We start from the raw sequence: 14,780 nt of genomic DNA, 5'->3' as shown, positions 1-14,780 counted from the left end.
TACCGAGGGCTGAGGGGGCGGGACAATCTCCGAAGATTGACAGCGGGGCGAGACGGGACGTGACGGGCGGGGACTGCGGAGTCGACGGGCTGGCGGGGCGGGGAGGTGGGCGTGGCGCAGCGAGCCCCGCCCCCTGCACAGCGACCAATGGGCAGCTGCCCCGCCCAGCGCGCGGGAGATTCGAAAGGCGCGTCCGGCGGGGCCGGGGCGCAGTGTGGCCGCTGCCGCCATGGGGGCCTCCGGCAGCGCCCCTGCTACCCCGGCCGCGCCCCGCAACAAGCACCTGGCTCAGGTCACCGACCCCCGCTCCCCCACCGCCGGCATCCTGCGCACCCCCATCGAGGTAGGCGCCCCTCCGCCGCCGCTTTCCCCTGCGTGGCTCCGGCCCACCGCCCCCACGGCTGCCCTCTCCGCAGGTGGTGAGCTCCCCGGCTGGCAGCCCGCAGCCCAGCCCCGCCGAGACGCCGGCGGGCACCGGTCAGGAGCGGGACCCACGGTCGCCCACGCTCGGCATCTCCCGCACGCCCATGAGAGCCGTGTCGAGTGGTGAGTGAAGCGGCCGTGGGCGGGCTGGTTGGGGGCTGCCTGACTGGGAGGCTCACCCCGGCCCCCTCCGTCCCCGGCAGACAGCGTGGACCGCCTGGTGAAGCAGCTCAGCGAGGCCTTCGGGGCCGAGGCCGCGGCCCCCGAGCCGGCGCCTCCCGCAGCGGCGGGCCCCGCCGAGGAGCCGGCCCAGCGGAGCTCCCCGCCCGCGGGCCAAGGGGCGGAGAGGCCGCCCTCGCCCAGCGCAGCCCGGCCCGCCCGCCCGGCCGGACACGGCCTCTCCTCGGGTAAGTGCTCGGTGCGGGGGTGGCGGCGCTCCGTGTGCCCGGAGAGCTGCCGGGATGGGCCCTGAGCAGTCGGGGCTCTCGGCACCGCCTGGCTGGGGTGCCTTGTCCAGGCGTGCTCCCTGCCAGCGCCTGTCCCGCCCCCAGTTCGGCTGCGTCCCACCGCCCGCAGCCTCTGCGGCCCGGACACCCTCTGGGAAATGCTATCGAACAGATTTCTGTCCAGGCATGAGAAATTGGTTTTTAAACGATTTTCAAAATCTAGAGGTATACATCAACTTTTCCCCACTCTCAGATGGGTGTGTGACTGTGGAGACCTGTCCAGAGGGACCTTACAGGTTTTCATTGGGAAGAGCTGTGGAGCAAGGGTGGGCAGCACATCTCTGTGCTAAGGCTGAGCAGTGCTAAGAGACTTTGATACAGACTGTGTTTAAGACAGCTCTGTGCTGAGCACTGCTCCTCAGAGAAGTAGCTGAGAACTGTTCAGCCTGGAGAGGAAAACACTCAGGGGATATCTTGTTAATAGATACAAGTACCTGAAGGAAGGGAGAGCCAGGCTCTTTTCAGAGGTGCCCAATGATGGGACTAGAGCCCAAGGGAACGGAATGGTACACAGGAAACTCCTGAATATCAAGAAACACTTTTTTTTTCGCCATGAGGGTGATCAAGGAGTGGAGCAGGTTGCTCAGAGAGGTTGCAGAATCTCTCTGTTGAGATATTCAAGAGACACCTGGACATGGTCCTGGACAATGGGCTCTAGGTGACCCTGCTGGAGTAGGTCCTCTAGAGTTCGCTTCCAACATCAGCCTTTCTGTGATCCTTTTGCCTCAAAGCCCTTGGGTAAGTTTTTAATAAAGGCCATGAGGTGTTTAAGATCCAGGCCTTTTGAGCCTTGTTGTGATGTGCTGGTGTGTTTCCTTTTGTCAACTAGTGAGCAAGCCCTTGAGACACAAGCCCAGCAACAAATTCATGGCAACATCTGGAGGAACTGGCCGCTCTCCCCTCAGCATTCTACGAGATGATAATTCCCCCAGTGCTCCTGCCCCTCGCCAGGTAAAGCTTAATGGGCTGTGCTGAGGGAGGGAGATTGAGCTGAAAAAAAAAAAAAAGCCAAATCCTTCAATTTCTGTATTTGTTAGGGTCCCAGTTGAGAATTGTGGCCTCCTAGACCTGTAGAGACTAGAAACTTCACAAATGTTTTTCTGTGGGTCAGTCTTGTCATTAAATGCCTCTGAGTCTTGTTCAGTGTCTGTCTTTGGCCTTACCGTGAAATTGTCAGTTTCAGTTCATTCTTTCTCTCTAGGCTGTAGAAAAAAGTCACTCTTGTATGTTGTCACAAGAGAGTCCAAGCTGAATGGCCTGAAAATAGGCTACATATTCTGCTGAGAATTAACTAACCTTTGGTCAACTTGTTTTTTATACTCTGTGTTTCGGTTTTTTATTTCTCTAGGGCAAGAGGCACGTGCTGGGAGAGAACCTTGGGGAGAAGAAGGAAGTGGATCTGAGCAGAAGCCTTAAATCTGGGAGCTGTGGTTGGAGTGACTTGAACAAGGAGAACCAGCAGTGCCCTTTTGTGGAGAACTAGCATTTCTTTTTTTCAGGATGTTGCTAAAATTTGCTCCTGTGTTTTGAGAATTTTCTAGAGGGAAGAAATCCTACAATAGACTGAAACCCCAAAGCAGTGGTCACATTTCTCACCTATCCCTGCTGGGGAAAGATTTCTCCCTCCTCTTCCCAGTTTGTCATGTGTAATGTACAGCACAGTCTTTGTCTCTTACTGTATATCAGCTGTGTTGGTTTTTCCATAGAGTTTTTATCTCTAGTAAATAAATTTGTGTTCAACCTTTGCTGACTGTATGTCCTGATGTTGTGCTTGCTCAGCACAATATTTTCTCTGGGACAAGGGCTCAGGAGCAAATAGTCCAGCCTTCCATAGCCTTAAAACTGCCTTGTCCCCTGCCTGGGGCATGCTGAAGGGTATGGCCTTGAATCCATGTACAACAGCGTGAGCTGGGAAGCTGCAGCTCCCTGCAGGAAACCATTGTCTATCCAGTGTCACCTCTGGGGCTGTACTGCTCCTACACCGGCCTCAAACCGAGTTCGGCAAGGGTCTGTGTAAGGGTGAGATCCAAAATAGTGTGAGATAGTATTGTCCATTGATATTTACCTTCTATTGGTAAGTTACTGAACCTTGTTGAACTCCAGCTCTCCCAGCAGAGCCTGGGCCCCCCCAGGATGTTGCTCTGAGCCAGCAAGTGGAATAGGGGCTGAAAAAACTGGTTGTGTAACTGAGCTAAAATACCCAAGCTTTGAAAGGATGCACTTGCATCTCACAATCCCAACTCCAGCCTCTTCTCACCTACAGCATGTGAGGAACACCCTCCCCTGGGGATGTGAGCTGAAGCAAGGGCTGTGGATGAGGTGTTGACTGGTTGAGACCAGCAGGCAATAGTCACAGGAAAGGAGTTCTGTTTGCAGTAGCTCATTGCAATGCTGGAAAGAACACAGCCTGCAGTGCTTCTGTGAGCTTTCTTTATTTGCCTGGGCTATGAAGATCTAAACAGACTTGAAAACATGGGCTGATGGCTACCGGTTAGACAGGGTCACCACACAATGCAGGAGTGAGGCAAAGAGGGAAGGAACAGCAAGAAGCAGACAACAAATAAGAATAAATATAATATTCCCTGATATTCTGGCAGGTCTTGAGGGCTACCTTTCTGCCATTTATGCATAGATAAGACTTGAACTAGGAAAAGAATAAATATATTCCCTGCTATTCTGGCAGGTCTGAAGGCTGCCTTTCCCCCTTTATGCATAGATAAGACTTGAGCTAAGTGTTCCCTGGTGAAAATGAGCCAAATTTACTCTAGCTTTATGTTTGAGGTGGTGCCATAGAAATCTCAAATCCAGTGTGTCTTGGGCTGTCTGCATGGATACAGGACAGCTGCACAGAGAAGTTAGGTAGAGTTAAAGCAGGGAGAGAGCTTAGTTTGGGGTGGGTGTTACATGAGGGGTCCTCAGGAGGAGGAGGGGTACCAGTGTGGGCAGAGGTGTTTGAAGGAAGGTGCAGGGTGTCTGAATTGTACTGCAAAGTCCTGAGATGTAAAGAACAGGTCTTCAAGCCTGCACAAGGCTGGAAACCGCTGGGGTTGTTTAGAGATGGAGAGAAGGGCCAGTGCCTGTGCTCCTGCTCCCCAGCTCCCCCTGCTTCTCCTCCCTGATCTCCTTTCACTCTGAGAGACTCCTACAAGTGACCTGTGTCTAGAGACAAGTGGGAGTGGTAGGTAGGCATTTCTGTTGTGCTCAGCTGCTGATGCTGTGTCGCATGGGCTCGGGCTGTGGGCCGTGCTTCCGCTGCTCCTCCCCTCCCTGCTGCCGTCCTCAGTTCCAGATCTTGAGGAAACTGTCCCAGGAGCCAGTGGCAACAGCCATGCCATCCGCCGTCACCCCCAGGCAGCTCACTCTGTTGTCGTGCCCAGAAAGGATTCCTGTGGATGGAAGGAAGAGGTCAGGCAGTGAAGGGGGGCTCTGTGAGAGGTGACAAGATGGCCTTGCTGAGGGGACACGTGGCACAGGCTGTGCCCACGTGCTGTGTGCAGCCCTGTCTGCTCCTGCACAACCTCTTGCAGTCAGTACGTGGAGAATAGGAGCAAATGTGCCAAAGAACTTTCGTGTGTGGTGTACAACCAGCACCCAAGGGGTTCTTGAGAAGGGAAAGCCAGCTGAACCTCATAGAACTGCTTTCACCCTGGCCAGCTGAACTTCATAGAACTGCTTTCACCCTGGAGTGACAGTAAGACTAAGATAGGATGGGGTCCTTGGTAAGGCTGAGAAACCGCAATGCTGTTGGTGGGCTGCGTTTCATGACTTTTCAGAAGGTAAGGGCCACATCTGAAAGAAAAGTGCTGTGATCTGTGTATGAGCATCACAGAGTACTCAAAGATGTTGGATGGAAGCCCAGGTGCACACTTGGCTTGGTGCCTGGCCACCAAGTGGCACTGTGAGTACCTGGAACTGGCAGACTAGGAGGAAGTAGGATATTCTATGGCAGTTTTAGCTAATGGGAACCTTCTTGTCCCCCTTGATCAACGTTGTTTAAAGGCTTGACTTCCTTAACAATTAAAACCAATATCTCTTCTAGGCCAGTGAGAGTTGCTGGCCTAGTTCTGGTGTGCTCCCTAAGCACGAGGGAGCTTTGCTGGGTTTCAGTCACTATAGGATGTCTTCCTATGTTCAGGAAAAATAAATGCCTCATTATCCCTGAGGCAGGGAGGGGAGGAGGGACCTCGAGGAGGCACTGACCCACACGCTCTGCTTTCAGGGAGTCCCAGATGTTGCAGTTGAAGTCGTCGTAGCCGGCGAAGAGGAGGCGGCCGCTGCGGGAGAGCGCGATGGAGGTGATGCCACAGATGATGGTCTCGTGGGAGTACATGATCAGCTCCTGGTCTGCCCGCAGGTCGAACAGGCGGCACGTGGCGTCGTCGGAGCCCGTGCAGATGGCCTCACCGTTGGGGAAGAACTGGGGAGGGCACACACCGTGTTTGAGTGAGGCTCTCCTCAGATCCCAGTGGAATTCCTCAGCTCATCACCCCCCCTGCTAAGCACGGGGAAGCCACGGAGGCAGGAAAACCTGGTGGGACCAGACACTGGATCATGAAATTTGAGTCTGCTGAAGGGGGAGACTGATACTTCTCTTAAGGCCTAATAAACCCCTTCCACTCCAAGAAAACAAATGGCCTAACCTGTTGCAAGATATCTCAGTGCTTGAGGAAGGATTATTTTAACTGCAGCTGTTAGGTTGGGCCTTGACAAGTGTTCACCCATTATCCCCCAGCTGAGGTCTGACATAATTCTGGCTACCAGAGCCTTCCTCTGTCTGATCCTCATACCGCAGCTTTCTCATAAATGCTCATTTTCTGTGGTCTTGCTCGGAGGAGTAAATAAAGGGCTCCTCAGGAGCAGGTATGGCAGAAAACCATGTGGCTGGCAAGGTAGCCATGGAAAAGGTTTCACTAACTGAGGTCAGTGGGAGGATGGTTTGAGCAGCAGACTGCAGGAAGCTGGCATTTGCTTAGCTACAAGGAATAGTCTGCCACGTGTCTTGTCCTGCCATCTCTGCAGCTCTGAGGGAGGTGCTTCCTCCCAAATGTCTGAGCTGCCTCCCATCAAAATTCGATCTTCAGAAGATCTCCCTGTGATCCCACCTCTTCTGTCTGGAGCTGACCTCAGCTGAGTTGGGTATTCCTGCTGCCTCACTTGCATCCTGTGCCAGGGCTGCTGGAGTGTGCTTGAAGCACAGCTGCCAACAGCTGTTGAAGCAAAGCTGGACCAGCCCCTGTGTCAGGGTGCTCAGCTCCACAGACCACGGTGTGCTGCCTGGAGAGAACCTCCCTCCAAACTTCAGTGAACTTGGGCACTCCCTGCCTCAGGCTGGATCACGGGGCCAAGGTCTAAGACCCGTTACCCTGCTGACTGTGACAGCTTCTTTCAACCTTGTCCCAAGGCTGTTTGGGAGCTGTTCCACCCCCATTCTCCTCCCCAGCCCTGTGCAGAGGGTACGTACGGAGATGGCGTTGATGTCGGACTCGTGCCCGGAGAAGGTCTGGCGGCAGGAGCCCTCCCGCACGTCCCACAGTTTGGCAGTAGCATCACAAGCCCCCGAGATGAAGAGTTTGAAGTCAGGGGAGACAGCCAAGCTCATGCAGTCTCCAGTGTGACCAATGAACACAGTCTTCTGCTGCCCCGTCTCGATGTCCCAGAGCGCGCTGCAGGAGGGGACAGGAGAGGAGAAGGACTCTCAGAGCCAGCCCAGGCAGAGCAGACCCACAGCCAGGCTGAGGAGTGTCCCACTCACAAACAGAAGGGGGGAAGCCGTGGCTACTGCACAGGAAAATGGGTGAGAGCATCCCTGGATCCGCTGTACACAACAGGAGATATCTTCACAGCTGTTGTTGGCAGTACCTTTGCCAAAACAGAGTTAGACTAAGGCTGGGGGTGTGTGAAGTTTGGCATATAAGTGTGACAGCTGAAGGGAATACTGAGAGACGGTAAGAGGGACACAAACAACAAAAAATAGCAAACAGCTGAGAAAAGTCTTCTGTGTCCATGTTCATAAGGTGCAAAGCTCTTGTTCAGTGGGATCCCACAGCACAGCCAGGCAATCAAACCCCATGTAACCCTGATCTCTGATGGAAATGCTGCATTTCCTTGGCCAAAAGGTTCATCCAAAGCAGGTATTGGGATGGGTGGGGTAAATAAAGAGTCAGGACTGTTCAGAGTCACAGCACAGTGAGCCCTGAGAACTAGGAACCAAAGGATCAAGGCAGTGCCTCTGCAGTGTCCCTTGCACAGAGGGCAGGACTTGACAAGTGAGAACGTGTGCATGCTCCACAAAAAATTTAAAACTCTTTCTGTCCTGGTATAAATGACACTGTTCTTTGTGAGAACTTTTGACATGGTCCCTACTGCTTGACCTGGCCTCAGCTGAGGAAAGAAGCACCTGCTCTGCCAAGGGAGGAAGAATGGATGGGGCTTCCTAAGGTGCTCCATGTGGCCTCCCCATTGTAGGAGCAGTTCCTCCTTAGATAGTGGAGGGCTGAAGACCACAAGGACTGCACTTGCTGCTGTGCTAAGAGCCAAGAACATGGCACCAGGATGCAGGAGGGAGCACTCACCATGTGGTATCTCCAGAGCTAGTCACAATGTTGTTGTCATCAAGAAATCGGCAGCAGGAGAGGTATCCTGGGAAGGGGAGTAAGCAAACATGAGAAAAGGGGCAGGGACAGAAGGGTGAAGTTTGGAAGCAGGGGGCACCCAGTGGCAGGCAGGGAGTGCGCACACCTGTGTGGGCTGAGAGCTCCCTGCTCACTTTGACGCTGCCTTCACGGGACTTGAGGCTGTAGATGGAGCACATGTTGTCAAGGCCTCCACAGGCCACAAAGTTGCCAGAGGGGGCATAGGCACAGGTCATGACCCACGAGGAGCGCAAAGGGATGGCATGGACCTGGGGGACCAGAAACCATGTCAGGGCTCTTGGCAGCAGAGACAGCAGGTCAAGGACACCATCTCCAAGAGGAACCACTCCAGCATCCCGGCTCCAGCCACCTGGCTCCTACCTTGTTAGTTGTGTATGTGTCCCACACAATCAGTTTCCCATCTTGTGAGGCACTGACCATAAGTCTGTGAGAAAGGAACAAGGTCAGGTTAGTGGCCTTCTTCCCATCAGAGCCTTCCTGCCCCTCACACCCATGTGCTGTCCTGCAGGCAGCAGGCCAGCAGCAGCTCTCACTTGGAGTCTGTGGACCAGTGCAAGGCGTAGATCTTGGCCAGGTGTCCCCGCAGGGTCCTTCGGGTCCGCATCTGGATGCGTCCAACGACCTCCATTCCAGACACAATCTAGAGAAAGAGTGGTGGGAGAGAAAGAATTTATCTTGGACTACCAGTACTGCTTTCCGCACCTCTGCCTCCTAACTCCTTCCTGACTGGGCACCAGCCCCTCAGAGCGGTGCTAGCTTGCCCCAGACCGCCTTGTCCCTTACCTGAGCAAGTGTTGTGTCTGCACAGGCTTTCCGGGCATCCTGGAGAAGAGACAACAGCAGATGAGACAGATTGAAAACATGCAGGAAAGGTGATGACAAGTGAAATTTGGGGTCATTTTCTGAGGGCTACTAGAAGTAGGAACTGTGGTTTTGCTGTGTTTGGATTGTGGCCAGCAATCTTTGTCTGCGATTAAGACACCTTGACACCAGTCAGTTGTCAGGGACGTGAGCCAAAATTTGCTCAACATCCTGTTTGCTGTGCTACACCCTTTCCATAGACCCTCCCACCTGACAGGTCTGAGAGACAGAGGAGATCCTGGGGATTCATGACACTTATGGGACCCCTGTCACTGTTCTTCTCCCTTTCCCCCACCATGGTGGGAAGATCTCCATTAGCATTTAAAGCACTGTGGAGAGCTGCAGAGGGCTTCAAGAATGTAGATGGAGAAAGTCCAGCTGCAGCTTGTGGCTGAGGAGGAAATCTTGGGCATGCATTGTGGGGTAGGCGCGCTCTCAGCAGCTCCATGGCTGTTGCCAGCATTACCGCAATCTGCTTCTTCAGCTGCTCAGCCTCCTGCTTCATCTGCTCCATTTCCCCCATCTTTCTGACCTAGGGGTGGCTCCTCCACGTGGGGCAGCCTGGACTCTGGGGAGACAGATCAAAGGAGAGAGGTGTGAGTTAGATAGGACACCAGTGTGACTGCTCAGTTACAGAAATGTAGGTATTCTGACAAAGGATTGGTGACCATTTCTTGCCTGAATACTCGGTAATGTTGTGCTGTATCTGGCCACAACCCTTAGCACTTGGGAAGATTGTGCTGGGCCTGGCCAAAGGTCCACTTTGTCTTGGATCCTGCTTACACATACACACACAGAAGCTAAAGAACTCCAGAGCCTCTTGCTGATGTTCTGGCCACACTTGTCCACCACTGGGTCCTCTTTATCAGCTTCTCCTGTTCATAGCCAAGCTGTCCATCTCAGCTCCAGGAGGAAGAAACTTGATGGGGGAGCCCATTGGCTATTTCCCACTGTTTGTCCTAAGCAAAGCCTCACCAGGCAGGACCAACTCTCTGACCACCAAGGAAATCTACAGGGCTGTTGAAGTTCTCTCTCAGAGTTCCCTTCTAGTTTCACATCAAAAACCAAACCAAAACAAACAAAAAACCAAACCACAATAAAACAAAAAGAAAGGCTGATGCCTGGGAAAGGATCTAAGAATAGCATAAGCCGATAGGGGTACATCTCCTACTTGCCCAGCCCCAGCTTTTCACTGACGTCCAAAGCTAGAGCAGCATTACTGTATGCAAGTCCTTGATGTTCTTTTCTTCTGTGCATTTGTCCACACCATTTTTGTGCCCATGCCAAGTTCAGTCTCCTCAGTGCCCCACGGTGATGACTTCCACAGCTGGGTGGCAGGCTCTGCAAAGAAGTTCCTGCTTCCATCACTTCCCGGTGGCACTGGTTCCACTTGATAGTAGCTGTAGTTTGAGTTGGAAGAATCAGCAAATAACTGGTTTCTATTCACCTCTGCATCACTCGGTATTTCATACATCTTTGTCATACTCGTCCCTTTTCCAGACTGCAGAGCAAACTTAGTCATTCCTCTCCTGTAAGCTGTTACATCCTATTATCTCTGCTGTTCTGTGAGCTTTGTTTCAGTTGTTTACAGAGCAGAGATGATACGTTTTTGCAGGGAGAGCAGGGAGCCAGAATTGTAATCCATATTCAAGATGCAGGTGCACTGTATCAATATACAACCTCTCTGTTTTGTTCTCTTTCTTGTTATGTGCATTCAAATCTTCATCAGTGATTCTAGCATCTCCCACTTTTGTAGACAAACTTGATCTTTAATTGCTCCAACATTTCACCTGGATAGATGTGAGTGTCCAGATGTGCTCCAGGTGTTGCCCAAGAAATGTTCCAGCAGCATCTGCAAATTTCTCCCAGTTCCTGTGGGTCACATCACTTCCATCCCTGTTGCCTGAAGGCTTAATTTCCTCTGGTCAGTGAGGCTTTGGGTCCTTCCATGCCACACTTTCTCTCTTGCTGTGGGCAAGCACATCAGACAGCTTCCAAGTCCCACCTTTGCTGGCTGCTTGGTACAGCACTTTGAGTTTTCTTGAAGAATTCCTTCCCTTGAGTGTCTCCACAGCTTTCCTTTGATCCCCCAGGCACAGTGAGTATTTGCTTGTTCAATGATTCCTGAGGCATGGCTTTGAGTGCAGGAAAGAGAACGAGACACAGGTTTCCCCTGGCTCCTGGGAGGCTATCCCAGCAGGAAGCTATTTCAGGATATACTTTGCAGAGAGAGACTTGTGCCTGCTGCCTGCAAGGCTGGATAGAGGCACAGCACTGCTCCCTGCTCACTGCTCGCTGCCCATGCCCAGGATGGGGCTGCCAGCCCCAGGAAACGGGGAGGGAGCAGGAGGGCAGCACTGCCAGGGCCCAGAGGAATGTGCCACAGCCCCACTGGCCTGGGGCTGCCAGCCTCAGCTCCTTCAGCTACCCTGAAGGACAGAGACAGACCAGCACCTCAGCTGGGCCCATTCCACTGGCTTCTCTTCTCTCATTCCAACAGAGCAGCGATGAGGGCACTTCCCCTCCTTTGGGAAAGGGCTGGCATTCCACTCCACCTCCCAGCTGTCTGACAGAGCAGGGAGATGCTGGGGAAGGCCTTGCAGCTTTCAGTCAGAGGCTGCACGTCCTCCTTTTGCTGGGTGTTTGCCCCTCATTTTCAGCGTACAGTCAGGCTGCAAGGCTCCATCCTGCTCTAGTCACAGCCTATGGCACACCAAGTGGAACATCTGAACTTCCAGCCACCCTGTGCAGCCAGCCCTACCATTGTGGCCCACACTTTGCCCTTCCCCAGTGTTCCTTAGGACTGATCCATTGATCCTAAGCACTGGATTGTCGTTTCCTGCTAAGTAACCTCCTCCCTCTGACTCTCTCCTTCCAGCCTCCTTTGCTTGGTTCCCAAGTTCTTCAGACTGTTATTTCATACACCTTTGGCTCTCTGAGATTACTCTCCATCCACCTGCCCTAATTTTTATTTGTAGACTTCTGATTTTGCCCACCCAGACCTACATAGAGATGGGAACCTTGTTCTCCCTTCCCTCCAATTTATGCTCCCGGTGAAGCTGGCTGTACACATCCTCATTACCTGTCGGATCCCTGTCTTCCTTTCACTGCTCCTGCTTTTTCACTACTCTCTTCCCTTCTCTGGTTGTTTCTCAACTCTGGCACTAGCAAGGGAATGCCAGTTCACTGCTCTGTAAAGCTGCATGACCAGCTGAGGGGCTTTCGGAGCCATAGGCAGATCAAACAGCAGGGGCAGGATGTTGAGGACGGATAAAAAGGGCTAAATATAGAGAAGGTGCAGCTCAGGACTGTGTCCGAACCTTTAAATCCCTCTGAGGGAACACTCTAAATGAAGTTGGGAATTGTTCTCAGCCTCAGAAGGACAAGGAGCCACAGATGAGTGATAATAATAGCTCCATCTTTGCCTGTCGCCTCCATCCGTCACGTCCCAGTGCAATTTGTGGAGAGTGAGGTGTCCCCAGCGTAGTGCAGCTGCCTCCCAGGAGGAGCAGGGCAGGTGTGCAAAAGAGCAGCTCGTTATGGTCATGTAAATTTAGGGCAGGAAATGGGAGGAACAAAATGGGAGAAGAACAGAGGAAAGGGAAATGGAGTTTGGCCAAGGCATGTTCCTGCCTTGACCAGCAGGACCTTAGGGATACACATTCCTAGTGGATCTAAGGATCAGCTCACAGTTGCTCATGGTGGTTGCCCAGGCTAGTTTTAATGGGAAAGGCTTTTAAATGGTGCACACTTGGTGCTTTCTGGAAGTAAGGGCTCTTTCAGGGGAATGCTAAGCAGAAGAGGAAACCAAGTCCTTAGGTACCTTTGAAAGAAACAATTCACCACTCTCAGCACAGCTACTGACAGGAAGACCTTGGCACCAGCACTGTTCCAGAGTTTTGCCTCCTGCAAGGACCACCAGGAACAAGCAGGGCACGGCCAAACAGAGCTTGGGCTTGGCTGGTTCATGACAGCCCTGTTCTGAGCTCTGAGCTGTGCTTAGCCAGTTCACAGCTCTTGGCTTTGGAAACCACGTTTCATTTCTTCTGCTCTCCAACATGGCAGTTCTTCCCCCTCCTGCCTTTTCTAACAAATTTCTTGCTGCAGCACTCCTGTCTGTGGGCAACCAAACCCATCCTGAGTCCTTTGGGGCTCATAGCAGATCAAATGCCTCTGCTGTGGTGCAAGATGGAGGGGGACCTGGAATCATCCATCTTCTGCCTTTTGCTGCCACACCCTGACTTTTCAGAGCAGTGGCCACATCTCTTGCACGATGCCATGGAGGTGGCCCAGCTTGCTCCCTGGGGGCTGTCCCTCCAAGTCACCTGCATCACTCCCTGGTGGGGATAAGGGTGCAAGGAATCGGTGGGAAAAAGAGGCAAGGTGAACCCTCTTATTGTCTGCTCCTGGGTAGCCCCCCCACGCCTGAGGAAGGAGTGGTCACTTTGTGAAGTGTTGGGAGAGGGCTGTGGATAATGGAACAGGGAAAGGGGCAAGAAGAAGGACTCAGTGGGAACAGGCAGTGTCCCTGGGTCTCCGTGTAATCCCTGACCAGCTTCACAGGCTCGCCCTGGTGACCCCGGGCTCCTTGCAGAGCCGGATACAGAGATGATCCCTCTCTCCTGTGATGGAGATCAAAGGTCAGGGTAAAATTACCCTGCTCTGCTCCTTGCTTTCTGAGGCTCCTTCTCCAGCCAGAACAGCAGCCAGCTGCAAATAGGGGTGCACTGGGAGCGCAGGGCTGTGTTCAGGCAGTGAGTGCCAGGTCGATCAGGGGAGGTGTCACCCTCCCACTCCAGCCTGGAAACTGGTGAGATTTACCTGCCAAGAGGAGAACAAGCAACCCCATCCCAGTGCAAAACCCCTCCAGCACTGTAAAGACATCTCAGTGCTAACCCAACTCCTTTCCATGATCTTACCCTCCCTCATTCTCTGATGGGATGAGCCTTTGTTCAAAGACTCCCCACATCATCGCTCCAAGAAACTCAGGGTCCCAATGCCAGTTTCACCAAGGTGACCTCAGGCATTGCAAGGCAGCAAACTTACCAGGGTCTGTAGAGCAAGGTGGGTTGCAGTCCCCTCTGAATGGGACCTTCACAGCCTGCCTCCCTTGCTGAGAATGGCTCCTCACTGCCCAAAAGTCCCTCGTTCCTCTGCAGTCTCCAGGCAGTCCCGTTTGTCCACCCAGCAAGTCCCTCGCTCCCTCTCTGCTCCTCAGCCTCTCCCAGGACTGATCTCCCCATGGGGAGCTGGAAGGCTGTGCACGGGAGGGGTTGGGGGAGGGCTGATTCCAGGAGCAGCGTCAGGCAAATTAAATCAGACACCAGAGACTTGGGGAAATCGGATTGGGACGTAATGCAAAGCAGGTGGATGGGGAGGGGTGAAAAGAGAGAGTAGCACACTGCTCCTGAAGGGAAAGAAACAATCCCAGGCGGATTTGACTCCCTCTGTTTATATCAGCAACAAACTAATAAAGTGAAGATTAGCCAGAACAGCCTAGGATTATCAGCCACCAGGGCAGGGCTTGCTGTACCTCACAGTCACAGGAATTCCTGTTTTCCCAGGGACAGCATGCCACTCGTGTCCTGGGCAGGGCGGAAAGAGGGATGATGCCACCAGAGAGGGCCTGCAAAGGGAAAACCAATGGCAGGGCCACCACACCCTCTCTAGGCTGCAAATGGGGCTCTGGATGGGGAGAACAGAACTGGGCACAGGGGCCAGGGGTGGCAAAAGATTTGGTGGCATGCCTTTTGGCAGCCACTTTAGTGGGATGCTGTGAGGGGATTATCTTGGCCTCAATCTCTTTTAATCTCTCCCGCGGCTTTGGCCCAAGCCTGAGATAAATACCTTTTAACGGATCTCATCTGACGTCAGGAGGCCATCAGTCTAATCACCCAGGCCACCTTTGGGCAAAGCAAGCCAGAGATGTGGACACTGGCCCCTCACCCCCAACATGTCCTCATCAACCAGGAACCAGCCAGCATCCCCAACGAATCATCGGGATGGACATGTGGGTGCTGGGATGTGACAGTCCCCTCGCCAGGGAGAGGGAATTTGAAATGCGCAATCAAACGTTTTCCTGGGACCCTGGGGAGGGGATGGGAAGTAAAAAGGGTTGCCAGCACAGGTTTCCCAGGCCTGCATGTTAAGAAGCGTCAGGACTCAGATTAAGGAAGGACTTCCCTTCCCATGGAGCAGCGGCCCTCTGCCAACAGTGACAAGGGGATCACTCACCCATCTCTCACACCACAGGCCCTGGCTCTACAGATTTCTTCCACTTGAGCTGCACTGGGGGTCTCCATGCACAACTCATCAAGGCTTGAGTATGTCATGACCA

At 53.2% G+C, this 14,780-nt stretch overlaps 2 protein-coding genes across 3 annotated transcripts; one reads left to right on the top strand and one right to left on the bottom strand.

Annotated features, from left to right (window-relative positions):
* Nucleotides 1-132: 132 nt before the first annotated feature.
* CDCA3 (cell division cycle associated 3) lies at nucleotides 133-2,674 on the top strand. 2 transcript variants are annotated; one of them, XM_074534859.1, is made up of 5 exons: nucleotides 159-343; nucleotides 417-546; nucleotides 627-830; nucleotides 1,759-1,880; nucleotides 2,278-2,674. In XM_074534859.1, exons 1-5 carry the CDS (start codon nucleotides 230-232, stop codon nucleotides 2,410-2,412), a joined length of 705 nt encoding a protein of 234 aa, XP_074390960.1. In that variant the 5' UTR covers nucleotides 159-229; the 3' UTR covers nucleotides 2,413-2,674. The 2 variants fall into 2 exon arrangements, with proteins under 2 accessions (XP_074390961.1, XP_074390960.1); XM_074534860.1 differs by lacking the exon at nucleotides 417-546 and having other exon boundaries at nucleotides 133-343.
* Nucleotides 2,675-4,074: 1,400 nt separating this feature from the next.
* GNB3 (G protein subunit beta 3) lies at nucleotides 4,075-14,308 on the bottom strand. Its single transcript, XM_026792840.2, has 9 exons — nucleotides 8,910-14,308; nucleotides 8,366-8,404; nucleotides 8,116-8,222; nucleotides 7,943-8,006; nucleotides 7,668-7,830; nucleotides 7,502-7,568; nucleotides 6,391-6,592; nucleotides 5,130-5,346; nucleotides 4,075-4,315 (listed from the first exon to the last, which is right to left on the bottom strand). Exons 1-9 carry the CDS (start codon nucleotides 8,964-8,966, stop codon nucleotides 4,209-4,211), a joined length of 1,023 nt encoding a protein of 340 aa, XP_026648641.1. The 5' UTR covers nucleotides 8,967-14,308; the 3' UTR covers nucleotides 4,075-4,208.
* Between the last annotated feature and the right edge of the window lie 472 nt (nucleotides 14,309-14,780).

Source organism: Zonotrichia albicollis, chromosome 2 (genome assembly GCF_047830755.1).
Source record: "Zonotrichia albicollis isolate bZonAlb1 chromosome 2, bZonAlb1.hap1, whole genome shotgun sequence".
Classification (NCBI taxonomy): Eukaryota; Metazoa; Chordata; class Aves; order Passeriformes; family Passerellidae; genus Zonotrichia; species Zonotrichia albicollis.
Note: the sequence above shows the minus strand (reverse complement) of the source record. Positions and strands in the feature narration are given on the sequence as shown.